The sequence below is a fragment of the Macaca nemestrina genome, chromosome 12, assembly GCF_043159975.1.
Source record: "Macaca nemestrina isolate mMacNem1 chromosome 12, mMacNem.hap1, whole genome shotgun sequence".
NCBI classification, from domain to species: domain Eukaryota; kingdom Metazoa; phylum Chordata; class Mammalia; order Primates; family Cercopithecidae; genus Macaca; species Macaca nemestrina.
The window spans coordinates 101,556,153-101,575,682 of record NC_092136.1 but is presented as its reverse complement, the minus strand read 5'-3'; the positions used below and the strand labels follow the sequence as shown (position 1 = coordinate 101,575,682).

Sequence of the window (19,530 nt, the reverse complement as noted above, 5' to 3'; positions counted from 1 at the left end):
AAACCCTCATGATTATCTGAATAGATGCAGAAAAGGCCTTTGAAAAAATTCAACAGCCCTTCATGCTAAAAACCCTCAACAAATTAGGTATTGATGGGAAATATCTCAAAATAATAAGAGCTATTTATGACAAACTCACAGCCAGTATCATACTGAATGGGCAAAAACTAGAAGCCTTCCCTTTGAAAATTGGCACATGAGAGGGATGCCCTCTGTCACCACTCCTATTCAACATAGTGTTGGGAGTTCTGGCCAGGGCACTCAGGCAGGAGAAAGAAATAAAAGGTATGCAATTAAGAAAAGAGGAAGTCAAATTGTCCCTGTTTGCAGATGACATGATTGTATATTTAGAAAACCCCATTGTCTCAGCCCAAAATCTCCTTAAGCTGATAAGAAACTTCAGCAAAGTCTCAGAATACAAAATCCATCTGCAAAAATCACAAGCATTCTTATACACCAAATAACAGACAAACAGAGATCTAAATCATGAGTGAACTCCCATTCACAATTGCTTCAAAGAGAATAAAATACCTAGGAACACAACTTGCAAGGGATGTGAAGGACCTCTTCAAGGAGAACTAGAAACCACTGCTCAATGAAATAAAAGAGGACACAAACAAATGGAAGAACATTCCATGCTCATGGAGAGGAAGAATCAACATTGTGAAAATGGCCATACTGCCCAAGATAATTTATAGATTCAATGTTATCCCCATCAAGCTACCAATGAGTTTCGTCACAGAATTGGAAAAAACTACTTTAAAGTTCATATGGAACCAAAAAAGAGCCTGCATTGCTGAGACCATCCTAAGCAAAAAGAACAAAGCTGGAGGCATCACACTACCTGACTTCAAACTATACTAGAAGGCTACAGTAACCAAAACAGCATGGTGCTGGTACCAAAACAGAGATACAGACCAATGGAACAGTACAGAGTCCTCAGAAATAATACCACACATCTACAGCCATCTGATCTTTGGCAAACCTGACAAAAACAAGCAATGGGGAAAGGATTCCCTATTTAATAAATGTTGCTGGGAAAACTAGCTAACCATAGGTAGGAAGCTGAAACTGGATCCCTTCCTTACACCTTATACAAAAATTAATTCAAGATGGATTAAAGACTTAAACATTAGACCTAAAACCATAAAAACCCTAGAAGAAAACCTAGGCAGTACCATTTAGGACATAGGCATGGGCAAGGACTTCATGTCTAAAACACCAAAAGCAACGGCAATAAAAGCCAAAATTGACAAATGGGATCTAATTAAACTAAAGAGCTTCTGCACAGCAAAAGAAACTACCATCAGAGTGAACAGGCAACCTACAGAATGGGAGAAAATTTTTGCAATCTACTCATCAGACAAAGGGCTAATATCCAGAATCTACAAAGAACTCAAAAAAAAAAAAAAAAAAAAAAAAAAACCCATCCAAAAGGGGGCAAAGGATATGAACAGACACTTTTTTTTAAAATTATGTTTTATTTTTATTTTTTTTTATTATACTTTAAGTTCTAGGGTACATGTGGATAACGTGCAGGTTTGTTACATATGTATACCTGTGCCATGTTGGCGTGCTGCACCCATCAACTCGTCAGCACCCATCAACTTGTCATTTACATCAGGTATAACTCCCAGTGCAATCCCTTCCCCCTCCCCCCTCCCCGTGATAGGCCCCGGTGTGTGATGTTCCCCTTCCCGAGTCCAAGTGATCTCATTGTTCAGTTCCCACCTATGAGTGAGGACATGCAGTGTTTGGTTTTCTAATCTTGTGACAGTTTGCTGAGAATGAGGGTTTCCAGCTGCATCCATGTCCCTACAAAGGACACAAACCCATCCTTTTTTATGGCTGCATAGTATTCCATGGTGTATATGTGCCACATTTTCTTAATCCAGTCTGTCACTGATGCACATTTGGGTTGATTCCAAGTCGTTGCTATTGTGAATAGTGCCGCAATAAACATACGTGTGCATGTGTCTTTATAGCGGCATGATTTATAATCCTTTGGGTATATACCCAGTAATGGGATGGCTGGGTCATATGGTACTTCTAGTTCTAGATCCTTGAGGGATCGCCATACTGTGTTCCATAATGGTTGAACTAGTTTACAATCCCACCAACAGTGTAAAAGTGTTCCTATTTCTCCACATCCTCTCCAGCACCTGTTGTTTCCTAACTGGTGTGAGATGGTATCTCATTGTGGTTTTGATTTGCATTTCTCTGATGGCCAGTGATGATGAGCGTTTTTTCATGTGTCTGTTGGCTGCATGAATGTCTTCTTTTGAGAACTGTCTTGAACAGACACTTTTCAAAAGAAGTCATTCATACAGCCAACAGATACAAGAAAAAAATGCTCATCATCACTGGCCATCAGAGAAATGCAAATCAAAACCACAATGAGATACCATCTCATACAAGTTAGAATGGCGATCATTAAAAAGTCAGGAAACAACAGGTGCTGGAGAGGATGTGGAGAAATAGGAACATTTTTATGCTGTTGGTGGAACTGTATACTAGTTCAACCATTGTGGAAGACAGTGTGGCGATTACTCAAGGATCTAGAACTAGAAATACCATTTGACCCAGCCATCCCATTACTGGGTATATACCCAAAGGATTATAAATCATGTTAGTATAAAGGCACATGCACATGTATGTTTATTGTGGCACTATTCACAATAGCAAAGACTTGGAACCAACCCAAATGTCCATCAATGATAGACTTGATTAAGAAAATGTGACACATATACACCATGGAATACTCTGCAGCCATAAAAAATGATGAGTTCGTCTCCTTTGTAGGGACATGGATGCAGCTGGAAACCATCATTCTTAGCAAACTATCACAAGGTCAAAAACCCAAACACCGCTTGTTCTCACTCATAGGTGGGAATCGAACAATGAGAATACCTGGACACAGGAAGGGGAACATCACATACCAGGGCCTGTTGTGGAGTTGGGGGAGGGGGGAGGGATATCATTAGGAGATATAACTAATGTAAATGATGAGTTAATGGGTGCAGCACACCAATATGGCACATGTATACATATGTAACAAACCTGCACGCTGTGCACATGTACCCTAGAACTTAAAGTGTAATTTAAAAAAATATATATAATACGAAGAAGAACCAGAAAAATAAGATCGAAATAAAGTAAACAAATAACATACATGTATTTATTTGGAGTCTGAGAAAGAGACAAAAGAATGGGCCAGAAAAAGATATTTGAACATATCACCCAAATTTTATCCAAATTTAGTTAGGCACAGGTTTTCAGATTCAGGTAACTCTTGCTTGCTTTTGATCCATCAATTCCACTTCTAGGAATTCATCCTAGAGATTTACCTCTGTATTAGTCTGTTCTCCACTGCTAACAAAGACATACTGGGTAATTTATGAAGAAAAGAAGTTTAATGCATTCACAGTTCCACATGTCTGGGAATCACAATCATAGGAGAAGGCAAAAGAGGAGCAAAGCCACATCTTGCATTGAGGCAGCCAAGAGCGAGCATGCGCAGGAGAACTCCCCCTGTATAAAATCATCAGGTCTTGTGAGACCTATTCACTATCATGAAAACAGCACAGGAAAGACCCTCCCCCATGATACAGTTACCTCCAACCAGGTCCCTCCCATGACGTGGGAATTATGGCAGCTACAATTCAAGATAAGATTTGGGTGGGGAGACAGCAAAACCATATCAACCTCCAATAATATGACAACACACATGCACAAGACTATTCATTATAACATGATTAATAGTTAAAGATATTGGGTACAGTTTCAATATCCATGCATTGGATATTGTTTGAACAAATTTTGATTAATTTTCACTAAGGGAGAGCAAAATTTTCTTAAAAACCAGGGAGGAATTTTTGGCCCACAGTCTCTCATTTCAATTACTTAATTCTGTGGTAGTAATCCAAAAGCCACCATAAAAAAAAAAAGAAAAACGTATAAACAAATGTGCATGGCACATCAATGAAAGATCACTTACAAAAACAAATGCTGGGTCAGATTTTACCTGTGGGCCTTAATTTGTAAATCCTTGATTTACACAATGGATTTATACAACAATGCATCAATTTAAAAAGATTGAAGAGGATCTCTATAAACTGATACGGAGGGATTTTCAGAGGCTGATCAAAAGTGCCAAATCTAGAACCATTTGAGCAGCAAAATAAATTATGATGATAATGGATTATAACCACTTCAATTAAAGATCTGTCCATGAATCCATGGATAATGAATGAGTGGTAGAAAAAGAAAAAACTTTTCATTCACTAACCATGCATTCATGGATATAAATTTTATGTATTTATACATATTGTTGTATACATATATTTATGTATTCTTCACAGATTACTCATATTTTTATATTATATATATAATAATAATTATTATGTGCAGGGGAACTCCCCCTTTACAAAACCATCAGATCTTGTGAGACTTATTCACTATCATGAGAACAGCACAGGAAAGAAAATAATAACAGCACAGAAAAAAAAATTATTATTATTATTTCTGGGCTCTCTATTCTGTTCCATTGGTCTGGGTGTCTGTTTTTATGTCAGTACCATGCTGTGTTGATTACTATAGTTTTAGAGCAGATTTTGAGATCAGGTAACGTGATGCCTCCAGTTTTGTTCTTTTTCCTCAGGATTGCTTTGACTATTTGGGGTTGTTTTAGGGTTCTCCAAAGAAACAGAGCTGATGGAATATGTAGAGAGATATATGAAAAAGGATTTATTAGACTTGGCTCACTTGATTTCACAGGTTGAGAAATCTTGCAGACCATCTTTAAGTGGGAGAACCAGGAAAGACAGTAATGTGTCTGAGTCCAAGTCCAAACTGCAGAACCAACAAAGCTGTGGTGTAATTTTCAATCCTGAATGCTGGTGAGCGTGAGGGCTACATGTATGAGTCCTGGAGTTCAAAGACCAGGCAACCTGGAGTTCTGATGTCCAAGGGCAGTAGAAGAAGGGTGTCCTGTCTCAGGGAGAAAAAGTGAGAATTCTACCTTCCTCTGCCTTTGCTCCATGAGGTCCAAAACTGATTGGATGATGCCCACTCACATTGAGGGTGGATCTTCCCCATTCAGACCACCAACTCACGTGCTAATCTCCTCTGGAAACATCCACACAGACACACCTGGGATAGCCTGATCATCTAATCAAAACCACAACTACCTGGGCTTCCCTTTTAGCAAAAGAGGGATCAGTTCCTCCTGAAACATTAAGAATAATGCCTTACCTGCTATCCGAGTATGCCTTAATCAAGTCAACTCCAAAGTTAACCATCACAGGGTTTTTTGTGGTTCCATGAATGTTTTAGAATTCTTTTTCTTTCTGGGAAAATGTCACTGGAATTTTGATGGAGAGAATCTGTAGATAACTTTGGGTAGTGTAAACATTTTAACAATATTAATTCTTCTAATCCAGGAACATAAAGTATCTTTCTATTTATCCATGTCTTTACTTTCATTCTTCAGTGTTTCATGGTTTTCAGTGTCAAAGTCTTTTGCCTTCTTGGTTAAATTTATTCCTAAGTACTTTTTTTTAAATTATTGTAAATGGGATTGTTTCCTTGATTTCATTTTTGGATAGCTTTTTTTTTTTAATATAAATGCAATTGACTATTGTATATTGATTTTGTATCCTGCAGATTTACTGTATTGTTTATTAGGTCTAACAGTTTTTTTTTGGTGGAGTCATTAATATTTTCTAACTATAAGATTATATCATCTACAACAGGGACAATTTAACTTTTATAAGATTTAACTTTTTTGAGATTTGTAAACTGCCTTTTCTTTAACTATTGAGATGGTCATATGGTTTTTGTTCTTTATTCTGTTAATGTGGTGTATGACATTTATGGATTTGTACATGTTGACCCATCCTACATTCTAGGGAAAAATGCCACTTGATCATGGTATACCATCCTTTTACTGTATTGTTGAATTCAGTTTGCTAGCATGTTGTTGAGGATTTTTACATCAGTGTTCATTGAGGATATTATAATTTCGTTTTCTTGTAATGCCTTTGTCTGGCTTTGGAATCAGGGTAGTGTTGGCCTCATAAAATGAGCTTAGAAGTAGTTCCCCTGCTTCAGTTTTTTGAAGTAATTTGAAAAGGATTAGTACTAATTCTTTAAATGTTTGGTAGAATTCACCAGTGAAGACATCAGGTCCTGGGCTTTTCTTTGAAAAAGACTTTGGTTACTGATTCAATCTTCCTAGTTGTGATTGGTTTGTTCAGATACTCTATTTCTTCATAGTTTAGTTTTGGTTGATTGTAAGTTTCTAGGAATTTATTTCTTCTAAGCTATCCAATTTGTCGGTGTATAGTTATTTGTAATAGTCTCTTAAGATTCTTTGTATTTCTGTATAAGTTGTAATGTTCCCCTTTTCATTTCTGATTTTAGAGTCTTCTTTCATTTTTTTGTTAGCCTAGATAAAGGTTTATCAATTTTATCTTTTCAAAAGACCCACTCTTAATTTTGTTGCTCTTTTATATTGCTTTCTGGGTCTCTGTTTTATTTATTTCTTCTCTGATCTTTGTTATTTCCTTCCTTCTACTAGCTCTGGACTTAGATTGTTCTCTTTTTTTCTAGTTTTTTTGAGAAATGATGTTAGGTTGTTTATTTGAGGTTTTTCTTCTTTTTTAATGTAGGTGTTTATTGCTACAATCTTTTCTCTTAGAATTGCCTTTGCTGCTTCCCATAATTGAGTAAGTTGTGTTTACATGTCATTGTCTCAATATATTCTTTTATTTTCCCTTTGATTTCTTCTGGGATCCATTGGTTGTTCAGAAGCATGTTTTTAAATTTCCAAATACTTGTGACTTTTCCAGTCTTCCTCCTGTTATTTATTTCTAGTTTCAGGCAATTGTGGCCAAAAAAGATGCTTGATATGATTTTAATCTTCTTAAATGTGTTGATTATACGCTTTAAAAGGCTCACCTGTATCTTTCTTTAGTAGGTTTTACAACTTCTTGAATTACATTTGACTTATTAATGCATGCGATTTTTGACAAAAGTATGATATAAATCTCTTATCCAGTTTGATTTATTCCACGTTCCTTCACATCTCCCATTGACTTAAGATGTGCTCTTTATCATACCACAAAATGTTTTGTATCCTTTATTCTATTACATTCTTTATATATTTCTAGTTTGTGAGTACTAATTTATATTATTTATTGTGTTTTTATTAAATCGTTTGATTTTTTTTAGACCCAAGTTTCTTTCATTTATTTTCTTTTTTGGATTTTTCTTTTAGATATTTATTTTCCATTCTGTAGGTTGCCTGTTCACTCTGATGGTAGTTTCTTTTGCTGTGCAGAAGCTCTTTAGTTTAATGAGATCCCATTTGTCAATTTTGGCTTTTGCTGCCGTTGCTTTTGGTGTTTTAGACATGAAGTCTTTGCCCATGCCTATGTCCTGAATGGTACTACCTAGGTTTTCCTCTAGGATTTTTATGGTATTACTCATCTGACAAAGGGCTAATATCCAGAATCTACAAAGAACTCAAACAAATTTACAAGAAAAAAACAAACAACCCCATCAAAAAGTGGGCAAAGGATATGAACAGACATTTCTCAAAAGAAGACATTCATACAGCCAACAGACACATGAAAAAATGCTCATCATCACTGGCCATCAGAGAAATGCAAATCAAAACCACAATGAGATACCATCTCACACCAGTTAGAATGGCGATCATTAAAAAGTCAGGAAACAACAGGTGCTGGAGAGGATGTGGAGAAATAGGAACACTTTTACACTGTTGGTGGGATTGTAAACTAGTTCAACCATTATGGAAAACAGTATGGCGATTCCTCAAGGATCTAGAACTAGATGTACCATATGACCCAGCCATCCCATTACTGGGTATATACCCAAAGGATTATAAATTATGCTGCTATAAAGACACATGCACACGTATGTTCATTGCAGCACTATTCACAATAGCAAAGACTTGGAATCAACCCAAATGTCCATCAGTGACAGATTGGATTAAGAAAATGTGGCACATATGCACCATGGAATACTATGCAGCTATAAAAAAGGATGGGTTTGTGTCCTTTGTAGGGACATGGATGCAGCTGGAAACCATCATTCTTAGCAAACTATCACAAGAACAGAAAACCAAACACCGCATGTTCTCACTCATAGGTGGGAACTGAACAATGAGATCACTTGGACTCAGGAAGGGGAACATCACACACCGGGGCCTATCATGGGGAGGGGGGAGGGGGGAGGGATTGCATTGGGAGTTATACCTGATGTAAATGACGAGTTGATGGGTGCAGCACACCAACATGGCACAAGTATACATATGTAACAAACCTGCACGTTGTGCACATGTACCCTACAACTTAAAGTATAATAATAATAAATAAATTTAAAAAAAGATATTTATTTTTAGAAATGTGAAAAAATAAACAGTAGAGAAAAACCTGTCCTTAGGAAGATATAAGTATTGAAACTACTACATTCTAACTAAATGTATAAATTTAATACAAGTATAATGAAACTATCAATAAAATGTATTATATAATTTGATACAGACCTTTATTTTTCAATTAGGTCTTAGTGAAGATTTAGAATTTTCATAGGTTTTACAATTCTCTGTTAAATATATTTGTACTTTCTATTTTTATGGCTTTTATTGTATTTTGGCTAGCTATTGCTAATATAAGGGAAAACTACTGAATTTTTAATATTTACTTTTATTATCTGGTACTGTACCAAACACATTTCTTACTTCTGAATCTAACTATTTTTCATTAAAAATCTTGAATTTTTTATAGTAGACTATTAGATAACCTGTAAAGTAATAGATTTATGTTCTCATTTCAAACTTTTTCATCTCATTTTTTATCACGTTTTATTTTACTTATTGTTGAAGTTCTTAGCTATGTAAAATAGTAATGATAATGACAAACATCTTTGATTTCTTATATTAATGGAAACATCTCTGGGGTTTCTCCATGTTGTTTTTATCTAAAATAGTTTTCTTCACCATGTTAAAAATTTGTCTGTTACTCTTAGTTTACTAAGCTTTTTCTTATTTTCTTTTACAAAATGAAGAATAGATATTAAATATTATCAACTTTTTGGATCCATGGAGATGATGATTAGTTTTTGAATTTTAGACTTTTTCTTAAAGGACCTTAGTGTTCATTTAATTTTCCAGAAATATATTAATTTCCTTTGTAGTATATGTGGAAAATTGAGGTCCAGGTTGTATTTGAACATGTTCAGTGAAAAAAAACAAAACAAAACAAAACAAGGCAAAAACAAAATAAAACAAAAAACCAAAAGCAGCTCAGTCCATTCTTGATATGTCTTCATTTATTTAACTTGGGTGACATTGATCTATAAATCAACAATCTTTTCAACGGTCTTCTAACTATTTATGAATCATTCCTTTGTTACCCAGTTCTTATTTTTCAATCGCGCTGACAAACATATCACACAATTGTTCTCTAAGTGAAACCATATTAATCACAAGTGCTTACAAAATAAGCATATGATAATGTCAGAATTTTGGACAACATCTATGTCAAGCTCAAATTAGAGCAAAAATGAAATTAGCAATCCATAGATTCTTCTATTTGTTTCTGATGATTAATAACATAACATTTTAGCTGCAAGAGAGATACCAAATGTAAATTACTATAACCTCTTTATTTTAAACATTAAGAAATTGAGGTTCAAAGATATAGCAGCACCTGCTCAGATTTTACTCAAACTGGAGTTTGCAGAGCACTTTCATTCATAGAGAATCAGCAGCCCCTCTGAAGCTTCTGAGGTGTTTCTGTTTTCACCTGGTCAATTCTACACGTGATAGGAATCAGGGCTCAGGGTTTCCATGCTTTAAAATATCCAGATGAAATCGTGACTAAACTTTTATCTGTACTTCTGGCCAACCAGAATTACATTTCCCAGAGAGACTCCTATGTTAGTGATTTTCCATCAGCAACAGCAACTCACAAACTGCAGGTCTGTGTAACTTTTGAGCTTCTTGAGTCATTAAGCATTTAATGTTTTCTCAACCTTTTGCTCCTGGTGGCAATTTATTTTCCTTTCCCTTTAGGTTCCTTGCCTGAGACTTCCTAGAACAGCGGTCCCCAACCCCCAGCTATGGACTGCTATCCATCTGTGGCCTATTAGGATTGGGGCCACACAGCAGGAGGTGAGCAGTGGGCAGGCCAGCAAAGCTTCACCTGTATTTAGTATTTACAGCTTTTTCCCATCACTTGCATTACCGCCTGAGCTTTGCCTCCTGTGAGATCAGTGGAGGTATTAGATTCTCCTAGGAGCATGAACCCTATTGTGAACCATGCACGTGAGAATCTAGGTTGTGTGCTCCTTACAAGAATCTAATGCCTGATGATCTGTCACTGTCTCTCATCACCACCAGATGGTACCACCTAGTTGCAGGAAAACAAGCTCAGGGATCCAATCAAGTCTACATTATGGTGAGTTGTATAATTATTTCATTATATATTACAACGTAATTGTAATAGAAATAAAGTGCACAATAAATTTAATGTACTGAAATAATCTCCAAACCATCCATCCCACCCCACAGGTCTGTGGAAAAATTGTCTTTCACGAAACCAGTCCCTGGTGCCAAAAAATTTGGGGACCACTGTTCTAGAGGACAACGCTTTTTCTTTACTCATTTTTCTTCTATCAGCTTTTCAAAACACTGTGTTACATATATTATGTGTATAATATATATACACATAATATATATATATATCCCACATGTATATATGTAAGGTATCAATTTTTGCAAAATCAAACTATTAATCAAACAGTGCAGATGTATAATGAGGCAAAGGTCCTCTCTCAGTAACATCTCTTCCTCCGCCCACAGACACACATAACTCACCTTCATCCTCATTTCTCAGAATGAATGAATGTTTTTTTTATTTCAATAGCATAAACATACTATATAAACTTACATAACCTATAATTGCATAGCAACTTCCAACTCTGTAAGAACTATCAGTCCTGCATTCACCCAACAATTTTTTTAACTTTAAAAACTATCGTTTCTTTGTTCACTCAGCTTTCTTCATGACTCCAGATCTACTCAATACTTCCATACTTGATTCAAAAATACATTATTTAATCATATTTGGTCTTTTTAAAAAATTGGTTTCACCATGTTTTTAATGTAAAGTGATAAAACTGCATAGGTAACTACAGAATGCAGGAAGTTAGAGATTGAGGTGTAATTGTATACCAGCTTATTGATGAAAAAACTGAGGCAGAGAGATTTAATGACCTCTCTGAAATCATGCAACTTCAGTTAGGGAAGTGGCCGAAATAAAAATCCAGGCTTTGAGACTTCTGATCTAATGATTCCACTTCATCATGTCATAAGCTCTTTCAGAATCTTGTAACATTTGTACACCACCTTATTCCTTCTGGGTACTCAATAAATGCCTGGGCTTGTTGGTCCGGTACTCACTATACTTCAAAAACAAAAACAAAAACAAAAACAAAAAAACAGAAAAACATGTCTTATCTTCCCACATGATAAATTGATGTCAGAATAAAAGTTTACTGTAGTAATTTTTTCAGTGTGAAGGTTGTTACCTGTGAATGAAAAACAGTGTTATGAGAAAAGGCACAAACAGCTCAACTAACTGTAACAACAGCAAAATAAATTCTGTCTCAATTTTTGTTTTTTTCCTTTTACATGAAAGGTTAACACTTCAACTGACACTACAAGTGTTTACTAATTTGGCTTTAGCTCACAGAATTTGAAATGGGTAGAAAACCTTTGAATATTACTTTTCCCATGAATGTTTTCCCCATACTTGGTGTTGCCAAAGAGATTACCTTGGCACTGTTTAACTTAACATTTATTGACTAATTCATTCAAGCATCAAAGCTTATGAATACTTACAGATAGCAGTTGCCACAAACAAATATTAGGCAGAATATCTTATTGCTAGGTATAAAAACTAGAAAATTGTAAGAATTTTAAATCATGGCTCCGCATGTTGAGAGATCAAAAAGGAAGACTCTAACTTAAATCAGAAAGAACAGACTTCAGAATGATACGGGGGTTGTTTGTTTCCCCAGGAAAAATGTTCTTTCCAGGGCCAAGAGCATTTTCTTATTGTTTCTATATTCCTTCCACCCACCCATACAGGCATGCACCCTACACACCTGTGTCAAATACAAAGCTGGATCCTCAGGACCCAGTGGCTTCTGCTCTGAGTTTCAGTTTTAAATTTAAAGGCAAACTCAGAAGTTTCTAAATGTGTGGCCTCTTTTCCCCTCTATCAAATCAATTGCTTTTTCCCACACTTCCAACATTCATTTTGTTGTCCACCTGTTCATGGGAAGCAAAGGCACCTTTGCAGACAGATTTCGGTCTGGCTTTCTTTCATCCAATTGCAATGGGCCTCTGATCTTTTCATGGCTGGCTGCTTGCCATGCACGTCTCAAGGAGCACCTCCTTGGAGGGGCCTCTTTTAACCATCTCATCTGAAGTAGTCATTCACCAGCTTCCATCACATCAACCTGTTTTATTTTCATTGCAGCATTTGTCCTTGATATTTTTTCATTTGCTTATTTAATTGGTCCCCCTTTCTGCCATGAAAGCTCTATGAGGGCAGACAGGTGCCTCATCTGCTTGTTTGCCTCCGAATTCTGAAATGATTTGAAACGCAGTTGGCATTCATTAAATATTTGTTAACTGAATGAATGGATTCTTAATTGGCTACTACTGCTTGAAGGTCTACACATACTGATTCATCCTTGTTGACAAGTTTTTACTTCTCACACGTGTGCATATTAATCAGACTTTAAAACTAAGTCTTAAAAATAAAAACAGCTTGGAAACGTGGGAAACATCTGGCAGAGAAATCATTGTGGCATTCGCAGTGATGGAAGGGAAATTTTTTTCTCTGAAGTAAGCAGGTTGTTGGCCTCTTTATCGGTATCATTGGAAAATGCTTGCCTATTTTTGTTGATTTTCTCAGGAACTGGGAACATCTGACGTTGGGAACATAAAAAGTTCATTTTTAAAGCAGAGTCATAATAACTTTAGGAGTTGAGAGTAAGAGAGAAAATGCCCAAAGAAAATGAAGGCAGTCTGGAGAAAGAAGAGGCTCATGTCCCTTTTAAGGAACAGGTTTCCCTGGCTTTTCGAGAGTGATACTTAAAGGAAGCTTCCTAGAAAGTCCGCAGTTGGTATCCTTACTAAATAAGCCAACTAAATAGTAGAGGGGAAAAAAATAGTGCGTGCCTGGCTCTCCTAATTCAGGCTTATACCGCCTCCTGAAAGTTGTGGCTACAGCACAGGCTTTGGCTGTTTTCTAGAACGTCGTTCGGATCCCTTTAAAGGTGGGGATCTTGACGGAGAATGCCGGGGGATGAAGGCGGGAGCTGAGGGCTGGAGAGTCTCTGTTGACATAGTAACTCTTCAGCTCTGTCTCCCTTGCTCTTCGCTCTTACGCTTCGCTACCACCAGCGGCCCCGCCTGTGCCCTCTCTGCCCGGGAGTCCCGGACGCATCCTCGCGGGGTCTCCTTGGCCTGACCCGCTCAGGTCAAGGTCCCCTTTGCACCCCCTTAAGTGGTGATTTCTTCCCGGGCCAGTGGGCGAGCCACTTGCGGCGGGCGGCTGCACCCCCTGCCTCATCGCCGTTCCCTGGGCACCGGTCTGCCCAGGACCAGTTCAGCCGCTGACGCGCGCCCTCGGCACCGGGTGCCCGCTGGGACTGCCCACTCGGCTCCCCCGGGAGCGGGACCCAGGCCAGTCGGGCGTTCCCGCCATGAGCCAGAGCCCGGCGTTCGGTCCCCGGAGGGGCGGTTCTCCCCGGGGCGCTGTCGGAGCCGGTGCGCGGCGCAACGAGAGCCAGGACTATCTGCTCATGGACTCGGAGCTGGGAGACGACGGCTGCCCGCAAGCCCCGCTGCCTTGCTACGGCTACTACCCCTGCTTGTGAGTGCCGGCGATGCGGGGCGGATAGGGCGCGGGCTGCGAGGAGGGAGGCTGTGCACTAGCAGGAGTGGCCGAGCCGGGTCCGCGCGCGTTCTGAACCCGCGTGTGTACCTCCTAGGACGGTGCTGGGAGGTCAGCGAGAGCCAGGGCTGGGACCTGAGTGAGTGGAGGGGCGCGCGGGGAGTTGGGGGAAGGGGGTGTCTAGGTTTGCTCCTCGTAGGTACGCATGGATATGTTTGCCCACGAGAGTGAGACCGCAGAGTACCAACACCATTGCAGGTGATCAGATGGGTGGTCGATTTCTCCAGACCCGTTCATCCTGTGCTCTCCAAGAGACAGGATCGCTGCGTAACAGGCGTGATCTGAACACGGGGCTGATTCAGATGTGCGCTCGGATGACTCTTAGCTTCCGTGGGAGAGATGACTAGAACTCCAAGGGCTGGAGCCGCCTGGGTGCGTGCGGGTAACTCCTGAACTCGTGCGCCCAGCGGCGGTCTCCACGCTTGGCTTAGCGTTTCGGGCTGAGCGCTCAAGTCCTTGGACCGTGGGACAGCCAAAGTTAGACCAGGACCTCTCCCCGCTCCTGGGGCCTTGGGGTGAAGACAGAAGTAGAACCAATAAGCCTCTCCACCGGCGGCGCGAAGCTTTTTACCAGTGGCGTCTGGGGAGACGAGGCTGTTAGGGGCGTGGGCTGGGAGACTCACGGGCTGTAAAAGTGAGGGTGTCGTTTGTGTTGGGCTATGGGTAACTACAAGCTTTTGTTTATGAATCTAGGGTATTTTTTTCTTGTGGCTGGGTGGGTGACGGGAGGGGAGGTAGGGAGTAAGCAGAGTGGACTCCAGAAGAAAAGACTCTGCTTCCCCAACACTGCTGTGACCACATGTGCAGCGGGCAGATAGCATTTCTGTCCCATTGCCCCTTTGGGTGATTGAGTAGTTAAGTTTCCTGACTTGTCACATCCACCCGCAGGCGGTTTCCCGAGGTTCTCAACTCTATAAACAGCTTTAGTTGTAGGGAGGATTCCTCCCCATAGGTGCCTGGCCTACCCTCTTGATAGATGGGTGCTGTGTCAGGGCTGCCCAGTTTCAAGGCCTGCGGTGCCCTTCTGAAGTAAGAGGTGAGCCCCAGTAAAGGGAGCACCTAAAAGAGGTGAGCCCCAGTAAAGGGAGCATCTAACTTTTCTCAAAGATAAAGGAAAATAGTTAGAACTGGTTTCATTCGTCTTTGTGCTGTGCAAGTTAAGACCTTTTACAATTATGTATATATTTTTCTTTTTAAAAGTTCAAGACATAATTCTGTACCATACAATTCCCCCATTAAGCTGTACAATGCACTATTGTTTAATACATCCTTAAAGTTGTACAGCCATCGCCAATATCTAATTCCAGAACAATTTCATCGTCCTTCAAAGAAATCTTATACTTCATGTGTTAAATTAGAAGATATTTTTATTTCTCATAGTACAGACTCTTCCAACTTTAATGGGTAGCATACAAATCATCTGGAAATCTTGTTAGAATGCAGATTTTGAGAAGGCAGGTCTTAGGTTACAGCCCAAGATTCTCCATTTCTGACATCCCTCAGATGATGACAAGATTGCTAGTCCATGAATCACCTTCTGAATAGCAAGGTGATATATGACAAGAAAAAAGAGTGGAAAAAAATAAATTAATCCTGGATATTCTGAAATGCTATTTTAAAATTTGCTTTGAAGGTGTAAGTTTAAGACATAGATGGAATTTTTATTGGCTTAAACTTGAGATCTCCGATGTCTGAGGGTTATAGGTTTGGCAACATTACCTCCTGGCTAAACTAGGTGACTAAAAATTTATACTGCTTTTTAAAAATTAGACTGGCCCATGAACAAAACCTTTTTTCATTCTGTAATCCCTATAATCACTTGTCACTGTGTCTGTCAAAAAATTATTTGATTAAAAAAACTTGTGGTTATATATCAGTAGTGAGAGAGACTAAATAAAGTAATAATGCCAAGTTGTCCTGAAAACTTTCCCTAGTGCTTTCTTCAAATGTGTCTTACTGCCTAATTTGTCTAATTATTGTCATTACGTTTTTTAGCTATAGGTTCTCACTGTTACCCAGGCTGTCCTCAACATGCAGTATTTAGTGAATATGTATTTTTCTCCCTTAGTTCAGGAATCCTGGACTATTAAAAAATAGAACTGAGCAGCAGAGTGATCAACAGAAATATTTTAAAGTGCTTCAATTCATAACATCCACCCTCTGCATGACGTCAGAGGTACTATAATACATGTAAGAGTGAGCCATGCTCTAGAATTTGAGCTTGGTTTTATGTGAATCTATTATTTCCAAAAGGTTCTATAGCTACATTTCATCCACTGTTTTCTCTGACAAGGTTTTAATTTTTTTCCAGTTGAATAATCAACTAACAGAAACATTTTAACCAATAAACAAAAGTACTTCACACCTATGATGTATAAGAAAGAGCTAAAGAAAATTACTCCCTCTGGTAGAGTAGAAATCAACTTTTCCATATGCTTTTGACTTGTGAGTTACACAATTTCATTTTTTTTTCAGAGTAGGGGGTATACCATTTCTGAAAGTGGCAATCACTAGTACATTTTAGATATGAATATTGCCATTTTCTCAAATCACTGAGATTTTCCCTTATGAGATTCCAAGTCTTTGTAAGTTGTCATTTCTGTGGAATGAATTATATGACTCTTGCCAAAAATTTCTCTTTCAGTTTTCTTATTTAGAAAGATTTTACATATATTTACAGGGCTTTTACTGCTGAAAATTGTGGTAAATTATCTTATTTGTGAGCAATTATGTGTTATAAGGCCTTAATTGTTAAAGTAGTAACAAACTGAAATGGTGTTCAGAAGAAAATGACTCAGATTTTCTCTTTGTTCAATGTTCAATAGCAAATCAATTAATACACTCTATTGTTTTCAATTTGTAATGGCAATTAGCAAGAAAGGCCCATGTCCTGCCAAGGTCCCAGGAGGCATTTCAGATTTCCTTTATTTAGAACTTTAAAGATATGTCTATAGTTCATCACTTCTGAACTTGGGGAAGAATCCCAGACATTAAAAAAAGTTAAGCAGTTCTAAAATCTCAGGATCTGGAAACACAGTCCAACTAAACTTCCTACTTGGGAAGGAGTAATTGATTAATTATGAATAATGAAACAGTAAACTGTAAACTAAAGCACTGGCAATGCAGTTGACTAAGACAATCTGAAAAATTTATGGTTACAGACACCTAGCAGTACTGAATAAAATATTTTAAATGATTTTAAAACATTTCCCAATTTTGTGAAAAATAAAAGGGTAATCTACCATGTGCTAAGAACAAAGACAAAGATTGTGAAGTGACGATGTGGTTGTCCTATGAGTTATGCATCTCAGTGACCAAGGAGCCTGGAATCTAATGTCCATATGAGACAGAAAGAAGGCAAACTCTTGGTGCCAGATGAGGCAGAGAGCTGGAACTGAGATATCTCTGTCCCCTGCATAAAACCATTAAATAAAAATGTAGGCTAGAAATATATGCCCACCAGCATAGAGTGAGAACAGGAAATTTTATTAGTAAGAAGAACTCTCCCCCTTGAGAATATTGTTTTTGGGATTTTTGTTTTTATATCCTACCTAACTAGCCTAGAAATTCTCAACCTGGAAAATACTCCTGAGGCTCCTGTAAGAGTAAAACATAAAATCATTATGAAAGACTAGTACCAAGCATCTAGATTGCCTAGGCTTTTCAAGAAGAAAGCAAGTCCTGCTAAAGATATGCTTGCTATAATGAATAACAAAATACACAAGGAAATAGTCAACCAAGAGTGAGAGTCAGTGGACGATACGATCTATGAGTGAGAGGCAATATAAGACATGCAGTAGCGAGTGGATTTTTTAAAAAGTTGAGATAACAACATGAAAAAGAATATTTAAAAGTATGTATAAATATTGACAATATAAAACAAGAAATCAAACCTTAAGAAAAAAATGACATTTTTAAAGAAAAGCACAAATAGAACATCTATAAGTAAAAAATACAATTCTTACAAAAATTCAATGGAAGGGTTAAATGCAGATTAGAGCATAATTGATAATACTCAAAATGCAGAGACATAAAAAATATTTTATATGAACATTGTTAAGAGTAATGGAGCTAGAAGGTAAGAATTCCAGGAAAAGATAACATGTAGAAGTGGGAGAGGCAACACTTGAATAGATAATGGGTGAGGATTTTCCAGAAATAATGAATTTTCATTTTCATGAAGTATACCAATATTACTGTAAAACAGAAAAATAAACCCATTTAAACATACCGTTTGAATTGCAGAACACCAAAGACAGGAGGAAATACTAAAAATTAATCAAAACATAGAGATTTGAATGAGAGTTTTAAAATTCAAAGTATTTACAGTGGAAATGCACTCATAATATATTTTGATATTACCTTGGTTATAGAATATATAGCTTGTAAGAACAATGGATTTGCCATTACATAAAAGGTTTACTTTCTAGTTTTTAATGGAGTCAGTGCTCCACTGCTGATAAGGTCTCTGATGGATATGTACTAAAAATTTTTTAAAGGTGACTTATTGAATCACAGTCTTAGGGGAAACTGAAAGGGATTCTTAATTTTATCCTCTATTTCATATGAAAACACAAAAAATGACTTTTTAAAAATGAGTCACAGATCCTTTAAAACTTTATTGACTTCAAGAGGGTTTTGGATGACTTGAACCCCATTTATGAACCACAAGATCCAGAGTTTGAATTACCAGTTTAAAGTAATGTAATATCAGAGACCACAAATAAATAAAATACCCCACATAGTGCTTTCTTTTCTCCAGGCAAAAAAAGTTAGTATTGAACACATTGATAAATAAATAAGGGAATGAAACATTCAGACTATAGGCTAGAGAATCTTTCCTGATATTACTCGCCAATAGGGTAACTTACTCTTTTAAAGAAGTTTAAGATTGAAGAACATGGACTCAGGCCTATGCATCATATTACATTATCATACCCTTGTTATCTCTCCCTTGTTTTTGGCAACCCTGATCATTGAAACATCTGCTACACATTTCTACACTTAATTGTTCACATGTCCTTTTCCTCTTACTAGAGCGTAGGCCATAAGAAGTGGGTCTGTCCTTCATCCCCCTATGCTTAACACAGTACCTAGCAAAGAGAAGGTGCCATGTAATTTATTCCTCAACAAAGATATTTCCTCCTCGGTATTTATTCTAGTAAGAAATACAATGATGCCAGCTGCTTTAATAAAATAGCATCTGGATCAGCTAAGTTAGGTAGAAGAGTGAATGTCCATATCAAAAGAGATACCTTTATCTTATATTCCAGCTGCCTGTCACAAAGACTCGTCTTTCAGGGAATCTTTCACAAATCACTACACGCTTCTTTTAGCTTTCTAGCCTGAGGCTCTTCCCTTAAAGTTCTCTCTGCACACCTGAGGTGAGGCTATATCTTTACCAGAGAGAATTACTAAAAAGGGAAAAACTCCTGGCTGGCTATAACTGCTCTTCCAGCTCATTTATGGA

The 19,530-nt window shown here is 37.8% G+C and overlaps 1 protein-coding gene across 6 annotated transcripts in view; it reads left to right on the top strand.

Annotated features, from left to right (window-relative positions):
- Positions 1–19,530, top strand: part of LOC105466503 (transient receptor potential cation channel subfamily C member 6) — a 256,881-nt gene that overhangs the window by 111,233 nt on the left and 126,118 nt on the right. Inside the window, exon 1 of one of the 6 annotated variants that reach the window (XM_011715468.2) lies at positions 10,118–10,201. The exons of 3 other annotated variants lie outside the window; for them this stretch is intronic. Coding sequence is in view for 1 of the 3 variants with exons in the window: in XM_011715463.3 (XP_011713765.1) it covers positions 13,810–13,979 (170 nt within the window). In the remaining 2 variants the exon portion in view is untranslated. Of the gene's footprint in view, positions 1–10,117; positions 10,202–10,282; positions 10,488–12,716; positions 13,980–19,530 lie in introns of those variants that run through there. 2 more of the 6 variants (XM_071075504.1, XM_011715463.3) reach the window with 2 other exon arrangements.